Below are 17,304 nucleotides of genomic sequence, written 5' to 3'. Positions count from 1 at the left end.
ATAATTAATATTTTCCTATCTTTAGTCTTTCTCCTAAAAACAACTTATTAACAAAAAAGTCTGATTATTTGGAGGTTCCAGATTTATATTTTTACCATACTTTGCAATTAACTTTAGGTAAGCACCCTAAAATATCTGTAATAAAATCCTTTACTGGAAGATTCCAAAATTCAGACAAGGGAAAAAAATCATTAAAAAAAAACTGAGAGAGAATGAATGAATATGAATGAATGAGTGATGGCCTGGGATTCCTCTTTATTTGCTACTTAATCTTAGAAAACTGTCTACGGTGCTGAGAAGTTAAGTGACAGGCCCAGGACATGGGTCCTTCCACCAACGCAAATCTGCAAGTGCTCCACAACTTGGAGGGTTGTCTGAGGCACTGAGAAGGCGAAGGGATTTGCCCAGGGTCCCACAGCCAACATGCTTCAAAGGAGACACTCAAACTCATACACGTATCTGTATAAATCCCACGTCACTTGAGGGAAGTCAAATGACAACTAGATATATTGGTCTCTACGGTGAAGTTCATTCAGGGTGTTTCCTTTAACAAAAACAGGAACATACAGTTTGACAAGACAGCTGATAATGCAAAACAGAGGGAAAGGGGCCCCAGCGTTAACTTTAATGCAAAACAGAGCAGGTGAAGCTGTGGTTGGGGACTCGGTCCCTTCCAATTCTACAATTCATAAACGCTGTGGCGCTTGAACACATTCACAACGGAAACCGTACTAGAGTCCAAGTCGGAAAGTCGAGAAGCTGAAGAAAACAAGGCTGGGGACGCGGGTTTACCTTAGGGACAAGGCTTCCCGGAGATAGCTCCCCGAGAGGAAACCAGGAAGCCCCTGAGGATCTTTAGTGAAAAACAGAAGTGCATTCCGGGCGCGCGCTTGGACCTTGTCCACTCCACATCCTCCCGGGCTATTTCCCTTCATTCCTTTCCCCTCTCTTAGCCCCCGATCACCACACCCCCTCATCCAGATGAAAGAGGGAGCCCTTCCTCGGGAAGAGCCTGGAGCCCCGAGGAGGTGCCTGGGGAGCTCCGGGGGCGAAGGAGGGGGCGCGCACACACGACACCCCGCGGGTCGGGCCGGCGGGGCGCGAGAGGGCGGGGATCTGTCAGGTCCCGGGCCCCGGGAAAAAGACACCTCCCCGGCAGCGTCCGAGCAGAAAACGGAGGGGCTCGGCCGTCGTGCCCGCCGCCTCTCCCCGGGTCCTGAGGACCGGGGACCGGGGGAAGGGGCTTGACAGGTGGAGTCGGTGGGGGCTCCGGGATGGGGTGGGGGAGGTAAAGAGACAGTGAGAGAAGGGAGTGAGGGGGAGACAGGAGAGAGAGACCCGGGCCTAAGCACCGCTGGCGGGCAGGTCTCACCTCTAGGGTGGAGACAGTGCTGGTGAACAGATCCTCCCCATCCTCCAGTTCTTCAAAGTCCGCTTGCTTCCCGTCCCCCAGCGGAGGAGGCTCTCTCTCGGCCGCCATCTTCGCCCATCCAACTGCGCGAGCTCAGCCTCGCAGCCCCGTCACGTGAGCACACCTCGCCAGCACTCCAGCTACCGGGTCCCCCGCCCCCCCACCAGCCTCGTGACCGTGCTGTCCCTTGCTTCTCTCCCCGCCTCCCTGGGCCTGCGCCTGCGTGCTAGAACACCGCCTCTCCTTCCCCTTGGCTCCGCCCCCTGGTTCTCAGTCCCTCCTCCCCTTCCCGCAGCTGCCGACTGGAGGGAGTTGATGGGGCTTAGGTGTGGAATGAATAGGTATGGGAGTCGTAGCAGATTCCTGCTTTTTCTGCTGTATTAATCTTTTATTTATCTATTTTTTTGGATTGGAAGGGGAACCTTGAAAGAAATGAAGAAGCCTTAGAATTTAGGAGGGAGGGAGTGCCCTGCAGAGCCAGTGCAAAGGTAGAAAGACAAGAAATGGAATGCCTTGGGAGAGAGGGCAGCATGGAGGCCAGTTTGGCTAGCAAAGAAGGGTGCATAAAGGAGAGTAATAGGTAATGAGGATGGAAAGGTAGGCATGGAACCAGACTGTGAAGCCCTTTAAATCGGAAGCTAGGGAGTTTGAATTTTATTCTAAAGACCATAGGGAGCCATGGAAGATTCTTAAGCAAGATAGTGACATGATCAAAACTGCTCTCTACAACCGCAATCTGCTGCCCTATATCTTTCTGCCCTTTCTCAGCAGAACTTGAAAAAGCTTTCATTGCTTTCACTTCTTCACCAATAACTCCCTTCTAAACCCTCTTCATTCTTACTCTGGACCTCATTACTCAAATCAAGCGGGTGACTCTAGAATCGCCAATGATCTCTTAATTGCCAAATCTGATGGTCTTTCCCCCTTTTTCATCTTTCTAGATCTCTCTACACCATCTGAGATTGTTAACTCTTCTCTCCTACTATGAACTTTTGTCTGGTTTCATTGCTTAGTTATCTCTCTCCCTGTCTCTGTCTCTCAGCACATTTTCCTGCTTTTCTGACAGTGCCTCCTCAGTCCCCTTTGCTAAATCATCAACACACACTTTAACTGTGGGTTGTGTAGCCCGAGAATCTGTCTCTTCTGTCTATCCATATTTTCCTCCCCCCTCAGCTACCAACTCTAGTTCACAGCCTTATTGCTTTTAGCCTGAACTATAGAAATAGCCTCCTAATTGGTCTTCTGCCTCAAGTCTCTCCCCTCTATTACCCACTCCTCCACACAGTTGCCCAACTGATTTTTCTAAAAGACAAATCTGCCCGTCTCCTTCCAACTCAATAAACTCCAGTGGCTACCACTAGGGGTAAGATATATACTCCTCTATTTCATTTAAATCTCTTCACAACCTGACCTCAACCTTAACTTTATAGCCTTACTGCACATTAATCCTGTGAAAGGGCCAACACAACTTTCACTGCTACAATGCTTTCTGTAAAGTCCAGTGCATTTGCTAGTAGGATTTTTTTATTTTTTGCAGCTGCAAATGCCAACCTACCTCTGAATGTAAGAGTTGATATACATTGCTTATTGGAGAATATATGCAAAGGCAGCTATATTGGCCTTTTTTCTCTTTAGATTCCTTGTGAAAATTCTCCCTATTCCAATCTAGGCGAACTTTCATATGTTGAATACAAGGAGAAAAGCTTTTTACTTTTTCCCTTTAAAAAAAAATCAATTCAGGCATCTTAGGCAGGAGTCCAACCTTCACTAAGCCTGTATTTATAAATTTCAAAAGGTTTCTCTCTACATAGGGTAGGACCCAGGTGCTGGTGATAGAAGACCTCTGTGGTGGGAGCAGTATCTGTTTTACATAGCCTGGGCTGGTTCCTCTTTAAAAGGGGAAGAAGGCAGACCTGGCTTCCTGGCCACCTGAAGTATATAGGCCCAGCCTATGAAGAGTCAGAACTCAGGCTTGATGAAATTCCCACTGCCAAGAGTCACCATAACTCTCTGATTGACTGATGTCATTATAACAGATTTGGAGACAGAGAGGAATCTCCAAATCAATGTTGTATACTTATCGATATGTTGTTGAGCAAACTTCTCTTTGTTAAATCTTTTATGACCCACAAATATTTTATTGTGTTTCAATCCCAAACCTGAACTATTGGACTGATAGGAATTAAATCTGGCCTAGAATATTTGTTTTAGTTAACAGAATGATCTTGTGGTTGTCTTGTGGTTGAAGTGGGGGAAAAACAATGTGGAAGAAGAATAACATGGAGGATTGGATGGCCAAATACAGGAGTCTGGCATTCATTGATTGCCATACTTCTGGCTGCATATGGAGAGCACTCTCACTGGAATAAGGAAGGACCCCCCACTGACCATATTGAATCAATGGAGGGAGTCAGGGGAGGATGTTTAAGGAGCTTGGCAGAAGGAGTAAAGGTATTATATAAGTTAATATTCCCTGACATTTGTTAGCCATTTGTGAAAAGGGATCGTCGATATGAGAAAAAAGAAAGTAAATTGTTGGCGTACTTAGTATCCTGAGACAAGTGTGGCTTTTGAAACATGAGGGTGATAAGGAGACATATACCATCACCAGCCTATGGGCATGCTAATAAAACTATACTGGATAACTAGGAAGAGGAAAAGAGAGGGAAAGTAACCATTAATCTAGTGTTTAATATGTGCCAGGTACTGTGTTAAACATTTTAAAATACCATCTCATTTGATACTCACAAAACCCTGTGAGGTAGGTGCTATTATTATCCCTATTTTACAGTTGAAGAAACTGAGTAAAACAGAGACAAACTGATTTGCTCAGGGTCACACAGTGGCTGAGGCAGAATTTGAACTCAGAGCTCATCCAGGTTCAGTGCTCTATAACCTCTTTGCCCTAGCCAAGATAGGGTATCACCAGAAGCCTGTAACATACTTGATTGTTCTGAGCCATTCAAATCTCTGTATTTAGACTTGAAGTATTTCTGTGTTGAGTCCCCTAGGTGGGTGGACAGTGTTCCCCTGAGACTTAGGCCATGCTAATTATGAGATCTTGAGGGGCTAGGAGACCATAAGCCTGAGTCACTACGGCTTGAAAAAGGAGGTAGTGGAGAGTTGCATGCTAGTAGCCAGGTTATTATCATGACAGAGGAACCCCAGTAGGTCCATAGGGGCACCCCAGTTTCAGAGGGCTCATCAGGCAAACCACCAAGGGAAAGTGCATCCTTGTTCAAGTGAAAGTGGATAAAAACTTCCTTATCTGGGTTACAGTTATGGCCAATCGGTGTGATTATATTATGGGAATGGGTATGTATTATTACTTCTTGGGACTTGGTACCTGTGTATGTGCTTATGCCAATTCAATGTACTTTACAGTAGATAAGGTCAAATGGAACTTTTGGAGGTGTCTGAACCTCTTTTATGTAATATCAAACAACACCAAGTCCTGGGAGGTTGTATTAACAAGGCAATAAACACAACGTTAATGATAATTGTGAATATGCCTATGTAATTCTGTATCACAAAATGTGAGAGACTCCATATAGAAGGTAGAAGAAGTAAAACATTTATTCAGACACCAGAGGACCAAATCCCATTACCAATAAGTCCAATCCATCATAGCAGCAAAGAATCCAATATACAGTATCACAGCAGAGAACCATTCCATCTCAAAGCCATTTGCCCCACTGCTGGGGCCTTGCCACCAACAATCACTCACAGCCACCAATGTCTGCTCTCTCCATCAGTTCTAACTGCTCTCTCAGCATTTCCTGTAACACACTTCCCTTTTTATCTCAGCAAGCTCCTCCCACCACATGTGACTTAGGTTTCCTGTGACGTAAGCAGTTTACATGGCCTACTAATGGGTGGGAAAGATCTTCAAATTTAAATTGTCAATACATTTGGCCCCAAGATCTTTCTTATCTATTACATAGGACAATGGGAGTTTTGGGATAACTGATGTCAACAGAACTTAATAACAATATAACAGGGATAACACAAAATAAGTATATAAAACAATGCCATCATTCCCTCTTGAGCAAATGGGGCTCAGAATCTTGGGGTAAGGGGCAAAGGTCTTGTCCTCCGTAGCTTCTTCCGGCTGAAATTGGAGGTAGAGTTGTCCCTGCCCCAAGTGGTAAAGAGTCCTATTTGAGAGGTCAGTTCTTTAGCAAGCTGTCATCTGGAACTTGGTCCATGCTAGGTCCAGGGATGACACATTACAGTCATGGACAGGTCTAGGGGTGACATCCAAACACATCAGAGGGTGATATCTGGCTTCAGCGATCAGATATCTGCAGGTGGATGGTACCATTTCCTCCTTAATTATGGAGATGAAGGAGGCAAGAGTACTTTACTACACTAGCTCTTACAATAACCCTGTGAACCCAGTGTGGAAGATGGCACCATGTGGCTTAGAGTGGACTATGAGGACTTGGACAAAGATTTCATGCCAATTGCTTTGGCCACTCCTGACCTTGTCGATGTGGTAGAACAGGCAGCTCAGTATTGAATGAAGATATTGATCTCGTCAGTACTTTTTTTTTCTCCCATTCTTGTGGTTAAGACTAATCAGGAACAGTTTTCTTTCATCCAGGAAGGAGTTCATTCTACCTTCACTGTCCTTCCCCAGGGCCATATGGGCTCTTCCCTCATTTTACCACAGTTTTTGGGGCAGAGGAAGAGGTCTTACTTCCTAAGGGCACTAATATCTACCACTGATGGCACATAATGTTGACCAGACCAATCAAGGCTATAGCAGCAAAAGTCTTAGACTGGATTGTGGCCCACATAAGGAAGATATAAATATCTACATATATCTTCCTAAGATACATATATCAATCCTAAGAAAATCCAGGGTCCTGCCTACATAATTAAATTTGGAGGCATACAATGGATTGAGAAAATTCAGGTAGTTCTCTAATCTGGAAAAAATTATTGATTGCTCGTCAGCACAGCAGATAACTAGAACTTGCTATTAATATCAGTGTAAAGGCTAACAGAGTGAGCAACAGTGTGAGCCCTAGTAGAGTTGGCAGTAATACAGGGACCAAAAAGGGAGCAACATGGAAGATATCAACAACGATTACGGTGTAAACCTCAAAAGAATGTACAGCCTCAGCAAAATGTTCAGTGTTGTTGGAGCAGCAGTGACTAGTGTTGCTGGTAGGGTTTATGGACAGGTTATGACTCTGATGAAGGCATAGGACAATATTTGTCTTTGCTAAACAATAGCTTTGTCATCATGCACCTGACTATTGGGGTTGGATGTCCCACCCCCCAGAAGTTGTGTTCATGATGAATTGGTGCTACCCTAATCCTGAAGAAAGGCTTTCTGGTCCAGGGGTTCTTTGAATTTGGCCTTTAGCAAAGTTTACTCAATAAGGATGGAATTCTTTTAGAAATAGTTGAGGTTATCTCTCCCTGGTTCTTCCTTATCCTTTCCTCTATGTAAAACCTGGATCTTAAGGTCTCCGCCTTCTTGGAAGGCTCCATGTACCCTGAGAAAATGGCTTGGTTCCCCCCTCAATTTTCATGATTTCTGTCCCCTGTGATGGTTCAGATAGAACATTTATAGTGAAATTTGGTTGGAAATGGGTAGAATTTTGGGGAGATGTCTTGTTTCTTAACAACATGGGAGAAGTGCTGTCTAGTTAACCGGAGAACAAATGAATAAAGTGGTATTACAAGGCAAGTTACAATACCAACTCAGGCCCTGGGACAGGTTTCACATAAGAGGATCTTAGCTATCTTGCTACAGATGATCCTGTCCTATGATGGAAAATGGGGGCCAAGACTGAGAGTTGCCATCTAAAGTGGATGATATTTCTGATGTTGTTCCTGCTTGCCATCAGTACTTTATATTGAGGGATCTGCTATTAACTGCACCTGATATCACCCCTACTTTATGGATGTGATGGAAGATGCTACATTGTTTGTTTTCTTTCTGTATTTATTTTTCCTTTATCTAGACTATGCTCTTGTGCTTCCTGGGCAAAGTTTTTCACATTCTTGAGATAAGAGTTGTCTTGTGCCAGCCCTAGGGCCATTTAAGTGATAAAAGGTCCCTTAATGACTTGTTAGACTTTGTCACCAGAAATGGTGTACATTTTACATAGGCTGGATCTGGTTTCTGTTTCAAGTGCCAAGGAGACCATCCTCAGGATATGAATGGTGCAAGGGACTAGGGCTTGAACCATTAACGTGGCTTCCTGGCTATCTGATGTATAAAAAGGCCAGTCTATGGGAAATCAAGACTCCTCATGCTTGACAGAAATCCTACGAGTGGGAGAGTTGTTTTTCCTTTCTGATTGGGCATTGCCAGGGACAGATGGGAACCTTGTCATCTTGAATTAATGTTCTATACTTATTGGTCCTTTTGTTATGGTTGGGTAAATTTCTCTTTGTTAAATATTTTATGGTTCTCAATCATCTCACTGTGTTCCAGTCCTGAGCTTGAACCACTAAATTGGCTAGTTAGACCAGGCCCAGAACAACCTCCTGGCCAAGCTTCCCAGAGGCAGAAAACAGTGTTCCTTCCACCTGACTCAGACTTCTAACTGTCAAAGAAGTAATTCACTATTATGAGTTTCTTTTTTTTTAGTTTAGCCAAGTCTAGTTTTATGTAGTAGTGAAGTGGTGTGGTAGATAGAGTATTGGACTTAGAGTTAGGAAAAACTGAGTTCAAATCTTACCTCAGACACTCAACAGATGTGTGACTCCTAGACAAGTCACTTAACTTCTCATAACCTCAATTTCTTCCTCCAAAAAATGGGATAATAATGACACCTACTTCACAGGGTTGTTGTGAGGACTGAAGGAGGCAACATTACATCCATAAAGCATTTTGCATCCTGAAAGTGCTATCTAAGTGCTAGCTTAATTATTACTCATGTACACAAAGGAAGAATTAGATCATGAATGTGCCACCAGGTCTTACTAACCAAGTAGAACATGTCTGACCAGTTTATAATCTTACAACTGGGTTGAAGAGACAAAGGAAAAAATTGGGGGTTGCAGTTAATAGATAAATAGTGACTTAGTACAACGCTGGGAGAAGGAAATACAAAGTCAGGAGTTAGCGAAGGTTTAGTTATCAGGCCACCTTGATCAAGTAGTGATCAGAACATTTTAGTTACAAGTATGGAAAACTGTGTAAATTCTTTTCTTTTTGTTTTTTCTGGAGACAGCATTCTTTTCCAGTGGAACAAATTTGCCCATAGCTTTTTCAAGTTAGCAATACCTAGACTACCCATAGGCCTTGCCAGTGATATCAACCTCTCTAGAACTGTAACAAAGTAAGACTGGGTTAGGGTCTTAGTTTCACAGATCTTAAGACACAGGCACAGAATACCCCATCTCCACCTGTCTGGAGATTTCTACTGGCTCCCAGAATATCCTTCCTTAAATCTCTTAAATTTATAATTTTAAAGCATGTAGTCTGTTTCTTTTTCCCCCGGGTAGCAGCGATTATTTTTTCACAGATCACTCAATTCAAATAGTGTTGCCACTAAATGGAAATGTGAATAAGAATATGTAAATTTAAATATGAATATGTAAATGTAAATGTGAATAGACAGTGTGAATAGGAAGATCTGATCAATCTTCTTTGTTAGTTTCTTTTTATGAATCCCAAGAGTAACTCTGACTCTTTTTGGAAAAAGGCTTTAAAATATTTGGCACCATAAGTGGGATGATTTTTGTGATACCCTTTTCTCTTTGGTGTGACAGACCAAGCCAGGATTTGTAGCAGGAATGTTTTTTTGTACTTATATATGCTCTCAGTTGGCATTTCACATTTTTGTGGCTCCTGCCTAAGCTTGCAAATGTGCATTTCCTCAAAGATGAGGTATGAGCAGTTGATTCCTGGGAGACAACTCGGAGCAATGAGAGACTACTTTGGTTTCAAAGTGGAAACCATAAGTGGGACTCCAAGAGTTGCCTCTGGACCAGGCAGAGCCCGTAGCTAGCTCTCTCAGGATCCAGAGAGCTAGAACTAGAACACTTCCCATTAATGATTTTATGAGTAGTTTTTTTTTTCCACGTAAATCAGGAAACTGCTAAGAGTTGGATCTACTGACCTTCTAGTGACACTAACTCCTAGTACTATGTTCAACATGATTCTGCTTCTATTAAATTTCATGTCAGGAGACTTTTTGCAATCCTTTTGTCTACCCTGGTAGCTTCCTAAGGGCCTTAGGAGAATAGAGCTAAAGTCAAAGCCACCCAGAAGAATATTTGGTGCCACTTTGTCCCCCTTCCTTAATTTGTGTTCATGATGGAAGGTTCTTAATATTTAAATTTTAATGACAAGTCATTGTTACGATAACAGATTTATTTCCCTGGTGTTGAGCTATCTTTTCATTGAATGTAATATGTGAAACAGAAAAATAGATAGGATTCTTTTCCATATTTTACAAGCATGTTGACTCCAGATAGAAAACTAGAAGCATTCCAGGTCTAGCTTGGCCACTGAGGAAAAGGGGAACAGGTAGGTGAACAGATATAGTACTGAGCCTGGAGTTAGGAAGAACTGAATTAAAATCCAGCCTCAGACTGGGTGTGTGATCCTAGGCAAGTCACTTAACCTCTGACTGTCTCAGTTTCCTCATCCATAAAGTAGGGATATTAATAGTACCTACCTCCCAAGGTTGTTGTGAGGATTAAATGAGATAACATGTGTACAGGGCTTTGTAAAACTTAAAACACTAATGGATTGCTAGTTAACTAGCTATTCTGATGATCTAGGGGTAGCCCAGGGAATTGGACAGTTGTTACTTTATTGTCAATAATGCTACAGTTGGACATTTTAGTCATGCCTCTGCAACATTTGATGCTGCTTTTCACAGTCTTATCTCTGGGTTCACCTTTCCATCAATACTACTTTGATGATTCTAAGAACATGACATGGGACATGAGTTTATTTTCAAAATGGTTTCCCAGACTTGTGTTTTTGACTCTCTCTCTTTCTCTCTCTCTCTCTCTCTCTCTCTCTCTCTCTCTCTCTTTCTCTCTCTCTCTCCATATACATATATATATATATACATATATATATTTTATAGATATTAATCTTTTTTGACTGTGGGTACTGACTCAGGCTTGGAAAAGGGGGGGGTCAAGATATGGATTCCCAGAGCAATTGAAGAAGGAGGCCATACCAGCTGATCAGATCCAACAGGGATGTTCCGTGTTCCCTTTGCTAGATTTTGACTGTCATAAGAACAGCTCCCCGCAAAGGAATGGATATCCTTTATTTGAGGCAGATAGGAGGCTCAGTGGATAGAATATTGGACCTGATATCAGGAAGACTGAGTTCAATCCGGACTCAGATACTTACTAGCTATATGACCCTGGACGAGTCACTTAACCCATCTGTCTCAATTTCTTCATCTTAGAGTAGGGATAATAATAGCACTTATCTCTCAATATTGTTGTGAGAAGAAAATGAGATAATACTTGTGAAGTACTTTGCAAACCTTAAAGCATCATATAAATGCTAGCTATCATTATTTAGTATGATACTGTGGTGGGGACAATTTTACCTAGACCCTGCTCCCTGCTGGTTAGGCTAATTTTTCCTTATTTGATGGGGGTCTAGTCAAAATGAGCCCCATCCTCAGAGCATACTCAGTGAGCTTAGCCTTCTGCCAGCCCACATGGAAGAGGCTAGGAAGTCTGCATCTGAAAGGGTGTGATGATATGGAATGGAAAAACCCTACTCCTTAAGTGAGAACATCTGCTGGCATTCTGATGGCTTTTGAACCCCTTAACAGTTGAAAAAAAGCCTTTTTTTGACTGCTTGATGAATCAGACCTGAGAAGGCTTACAAAAAGCACTCATTGGATGATTTGGTCTTTTTTCCTTCTCTGGTGTTGAGCAAAGGAGATGAAATGTTACACATCTCCCCTGGGTGGGAGAGGTACCACAAATCCACTCCCCCAAATCCATGATGAAGTCAAAAATGCAGGATCCTGAATTTCCTGAGAGACAGAGAGTAGTTGGCCCCTTCCTATGTTTCTAGTCTTCATTAACTTTTCTTCCTTCCACATGTTCTATGATATAGTGATACTGGCCTCTTTGGTATTCCTCATATATGATGCTCCATCACTCAACTCTGTATTTTTATTGGTTACCCCCATGCCTGTAAACCTCTCCATTCTTGTCTTCACCTCCTAGCTTTCCTGGATTCCTTCAAGTCCCAGCTAAAAATCTCACATTCCCAAGAAGCCTTTCCTGATGCCCCATAATACTAGAGCTTTCCTTCTGAGATTTTCCAATTTAAGCTGTATGCATCTTCTTAGTACGTAGTTGTTTACATGTTGTCTCTCCTATTAGAATGTGAGCTCCTTGAGGATCTTGACTGTTTTTGCCCTTTTTTGTATCCCCTACACTTTGCACAGTGCCTGCCATGTAGTAAGCCCTTAACAAACGATTTTTGATGGGGGAGCAAGTGTTTGTTGAATGATGGGGGAAAATTGGGTCTGGAAATGGCACTGATGAGTAAGGATCATCTTGACCAGGATTTCAGGGCATGAGAGAAATTATAGGAAGCTCTGGAGAGGGTGGCCTTAGAAACAATGCTCAGGAGGAAGCCAGGACTTAGTGACTGCCAGAAGATGGAAGGAGTGATAAAGAAAGAGGTTTAAGATGAAAAGAAGATTGTTAATTATAGAGTATGCATTCCAGAGAGCACAATAGAAGGGAGAGACAGATCTTGAAGAGGACATTATGGGGGTGAGGTTGAAGTGGATGAGAATAATACAGTAGACAGCTGCAGTTGGGGAAAGGGATTTGTTCATCCTCAGGCAGTGGCTCAGTATCACTAGATGGCAAAAAATATAAGGTGATGGGAATATGATTCACTATTGGTGAATGGGTCCAGGAAGAGTGTCAGTGTATGGAGAAAGGTCTGTTGAAGGAGGCAAATCATTAGGGTGTTCAAAGGTGTGGAGGGGGGTGGTGCCAGCAGTAATGGGGAGTGGAATAAACAGCATCAAGGTCCCAACAGTAGCAGGGATTAGTACGAGTAACAGACAGTGGTTTAGGCAGTGACATGGGCTTCGGTGGCATTGAATAGGTTTGCCCTAGTAGTAATAGAGTATACAGTGGACACTGGCTTACGAAGTGTGGGCAATGACATGGGCAATAGCAAAATCAGGGCCAGTGTAGCCCTTTGCTCATTGTAATCTGGAATGATAGAACCCATTCAAATTAATGTCAATGTAGTATATATTGGTCATTGGGCAACTCCTTCCCAAGGAGAGCGTAGAACACCAAGGGGTAGCTGTTGGAGGTGGTTTGATTTCTGGCAACAGAAACTGTCTACATATCCTCTTTTGAAGAAATGGGGTATTTACCTTACCTCCTACTATCATGATCATTATTAGGCAGAATCAGTTTAGCATCAAGTTCCTGTCCTCTCTGTTCAGTTGTGTTTGACTCTTTGTGACCCCATTTGGGGTTTTCTTGGCAAAGATACTGGAAAGGCTTGCTATTTCCTTCTCCAGTTCATTTTACAGGTGAAGATACAAAGGCACATAGAGTTAAGTGACTTGCCCAGGGTCACATAGCTAGTAAATGTCTGAGATTGGTTTTGGACTCAGGTCTTCCTGACTTCAGGCCCAGCACTCTATTTACTGCAGCACCTAGCCGCCTTCCATCAAGCCCTAGACTGAATTAAGTATCTAAATAATCTGTTGCCATCCATTATCATTTGACATCTTCACCCTCTCAATGAAAGCAATGGATATAGAGTCAAATGAGTTCAGTTAGAATGCCATTTCTGCTACTTATTACTTGCCTAATAGTGGGTAAGTCACTTAATTTCAATTTTCACATTTGGACAATGAAGGGCTCTCAGACAATTTGTGAGGCTTTTTAACTTTTAAAATCTTATAATTATCTAAGGCCAAATATGGCACATGAGTTGATTTTCACTGACATGTGGGTTTGCTGCCACTACCACACTTTATCTCCTTTGTTTGCAATTATTGCAGATTACACATCTCCAATGACAGAACCAAGATTCCCACTCCTCCTCCTCCCTTCCCCCAGTTTTTGAATGTCAGGAATCGTGATTGGAGCATGTATTGCTCTTCTGAGAATCTTCAGATAGAATATGACAAATCTGTTCTTATACAGAAGGGCAGAAAACTGAGCATAGCACTTTGGAAAGGCTACTGACTTCTTAAGCTAGATAGCCTGAACTATAGCATGCATGTGAATGCAGGGGCAGGAGTGGGGAATAATGTGAAATCAATCTGAAAAGATAGGTTGGAGTTAGATTGTGAAGTATTTTAAATGCCAGACAGAGGAGTTTGTATTTATACCATGGATAATATGTCTCCATTGGAGCTTCTTGAGCAGCATCTGGCATTTTCATAGCTATGTTTTAAAAATAACAAATTTTGGGTTTTTTTGGAGTGAAGATTGAAATAAGAAGACCAATTAAGAGGATATTGCAATAGTCCTCTGGGCCATCAAAAGTCATGTTGACTATTGTCTTGCCACTGGACTTGGATGACTCTAGAGAAGAGAGTGGGGCTGATGAGTTTGTGCTGCTCACTGATCTGCCTCACTTAAATCCAATTCACCCACAAGTCAAGACACCACCCTTGTGATGTCACTGGTCCTCTTTGAAAAGGAAGGATGAACAAAGACAAACAACAAAGAGGTAGTCACCATATCTTGGCTTTTTGAACCCCCAGGCTATTGAACAGTTACTCAGTCAATACGTATTTATTAAATACCTACTGTATTATGCTGAGTGCTAGAGATAAAAAGAAAGGCAAAAGATAGTCCCTACTCTCAAGGAGATCACACTCTAATGGGGGAAACAAAATGAAAGCATCTATGTACAAACAAGATTTATTCAGGAAAAGCTGAAGTGAATCAACATAGGGAAGACACTAGCATTAAGGAGATCAAGAAAGGCTTCTCTTCTTAGCTGGAACTTGTTATTTGTTTTCCAGGGCCATTGCCAGTCATCCTGACCTATGTCTTGCCACTGGATCCTGATGACCCTAGAGGAGAGATTGAGGCTGATGATTTTGCACAGCTCTGCTTCACTTGAATCCAGTTCACTTGCAAATCAAGACATCACCCTCTTGATGTCACATTGGTCCTCTTTGAGGACCTAACCCACCAGTTCCAGTTAGGCAATGCTTCTAGTTCCTCCTCCACCTCTTCTTCTTTCTCCTCCTATTTTTTCTCCTCCTCCTCCTTCTCCAACAACAGCAACAATGAAGAGGACCAATGCCATCAGGAGGGTGATGTCTTGTCTTGCAAGTGAATTGGACTTAACTGAAGCAGATCTGTGCAAAATCATCAGCTTCACTCTCTTCTCCAGAGTCATCTGGATCCAGTGGTACCAAGTGGGTCCTGGATACAGTGGGAGATCTTGACCTTTTTAAGGTAGGGTCTTTCCCAGTCTCAGTTTGTCTGAGGCAACACCCATTCAGTAGTTAAAGGCTAGGTAAGAACTGAGGCAAAAAAAAAAATAGCCTAGTTTGCCTTCACTGCTGGAACTTGAAGGAAGCCTAGCAAGCGAAGAGGTAGAGATAATAGAAGAGTATTTCCCAGACATGGTAAGCAGCTAGGGAACAGACAAAACAAAATGGGATTTTGGCACTTAGGGTCTCCGAATATGGGTGGAGTATGGAGTCACTCAGTCAACAGGCAATGTAGAATAATGGAAAGGCTGGGAATCAGGAGACCTGGGCTCCAATTCTTCCATTGCTCCTAGCCATGTAAAAAATGAGTACTATTACTAACAATAATCATGGAAATTTATACAACCCTTTTGGTTTGCAAAACACATATCATATTAATTATATTATATTATATTACTTGATTACTTCAAACAACCCTTTTTTTTCTGGGTTTGTTTTATCACTGGACTCTGACTCTGCAACATCCATTAGTCAGTATATTTCTTTCCTACCCAACCAGTCGCCCACTCCACAACCCTCTCCCTCCTCGATCCTGAGTCAACATGTTTCTTTCTAGACTACTGTCCTGGACATTAGTTCCTTTTTTTTGGTGGGGGTGGGGGAAGGCAGGGCAATTGGGGTTAAGTGACTTACCCAAGGTCACACAGCTAGTAAGTGTGTCAAGTGTCTGAAGTTGGATTTGAACTCAGGTCCTCCTGACTCTAGGGCCGGTGCTGTATTCACTATGCCACCTAGCTGACTCAACTTCAAACAACCCTGTAAGGTAAGCACTATAGATATTGTTATTCCCCTTCACAAGTGAAGAAATTGAGGCTTAGAGACTCTTCAGTAGAAATGTAACTGTTAAATGCCAGAGGCCGGGATTCTAATTCAGGTTCTTCCAGATTCTATCTTACAATACATTTTACAGTACCACCCAGGGTTCCTTTGTTTTTGATAGTCTATGGTTTATGAGCACCAGTGGTGTGTGAAGGAGGAAATAATAAAGATCTATAAGTAGGTTTCTACCTTTGAGGAGTTTAGAATCCAATCAAAGAGACTAAACAAGCATATAATGTCTAAGAAAAACTTGCCTTTGTAACAGTAATGACCCTGAGCCCCCCATTTCACCTCTCTCTCCGGGTTCTGGTACACCTAAGGGAATTTGAGGTGCAAATGTCTAGTCTCTGTCATTGATTCAAGCCCCAACTGATTATGTTCCCTTCGTTTTAGAGGTCCTAGCATCCCAATTCCATTGAACTACTTTAGTAGCAAAAAAAAAGTGAATAAAGATCTCCTCCAACATGTGTGGGGCATGATACCCCCTTGTACCACCTCAGTCTATGGGGAGGGAAGGATGATTGGATTCATAGCTTGATTCAGTTCCTCTTAACGTAGTCCAGGGGTGGGGAACCTGCAGCCTTGAGGCCACATGTGGCCTTCTAGGTCCTTGGGTGCAGCCTTTTGACTGAGTCCAAGTTTTCCAGAACAAATCCTTTTATTAAGGGGATTTGTTCTGTGAAGCTTGAATCCAGTCAAAGGGCCCCATTTGAGATCTAGAGGGCCACATGTGGCCTCAAGGCCACAGGTTCCCAGCAAGGAGGTCAGTGTCACTGTATCTCAGAGTATGTGGGGGCGGGGAAAGGGGTGTAAGGTATAAGAAGAATGGAAAGAAGGAGGTGGGGGAGCAGGGCAGGCTATGAAGGCCTTTGAATGCCAAACTAAGCATATCCAGAGAGGATAATTTCAGAGAACTTTGTCAGTTTTTTTTAATGAGATTATAATATCTTTTATTCAGAAGGTTTGAGAAACTTAATGTTTGATTTTGGTATGAATATGCAAATAGAGTAAGGAACAAAAGGCTTATTACAAATAGAGAGTATCCCATGCAAATATATTAGAGTCCTGTTTGTAGTTATATTATGAAAGATAGCCATTTGTTAGCATAACTAAGATGTATCTTCAAAAACGACTTTCATCATGTGAAAATGTTGAGTGAAGCCAACTCTTAGAAGGAAATATTAAATGAAATTCACTTATAATATTTAAGCCCATTCTCTTTTATCAAAAGATAATATTGACTTGCTTTAAACAAAGAAATTATTATAGTCAAGAAATAAGTATAAACAGGACTATGTTGAGTGAGTTCATTAATAGCTTATCCCTTTATATTTATTAACAGTAGCCCAAGTTCAGAATGGACCATGCTTAAACCAGTTAAAAAGGTGACTAGGTGGCAAAGTGGATAAAGTACCGGACCTGCAGTCAGGAAGACCCGAGGTAAAATCTGGCCTCAGAAACTTACCAGTTGTGTGACCTTGGACAAGTCATTTAGCTTTTGTTTGACTCAGTTTCCTCTTCTTTAAAATGGGGATAACAATAGCACCTACCTCCCAGGGTTGTTGCTCAAATGAGGTGATATTTGTAATGTACTTAACGTAGTACTTAGATATA

The 17,304-nt window shown here is 42.3% G+C and overlaps 1 protein-coding gene across 1 annotated transcript in view; it reads right to left on the bottom strand.

Moving 5' to 3' along the window:
- Window positions 1-1,619, bottom strand: part of SNX2 (sorting nexin 2) — a 76,151-nt gene extending 74,532 nt beyond the window's left edge. The window contains exon 1 of the mRNA XM_036740829.1: window positions 1,373-1,619. Coding sequence (XP_036596724.1) covers window positions 1,373-1,480 — 108 coding nt within the window. The 5' untranslated portion in view covers window positions 1,481-1,619. The remainder of the gene's footprint in view (window positions 1-1,372) is intronic.
- Window positions 1,620-17,304: the final 15,685 nt, after the last annotated feature.

This window comes from Trichosurus vulpecula, chromosome 1 (genome assembly GCF_011100635.1).
Source record: "Trichosurus vulpecula isolate mTriVul1 chromosome 1, mTriVul1.pri, whole genome shotgun sequence".
NCBI lineage: Eukaryota > Metazoa > Chordata > Mammalia > Diprotodontia > Phalangeridae > Trichosurus > Trichosurus vulpecula.
This window is presented reverse-complemented; position numbering and strand designations above follow the sequence as displayed.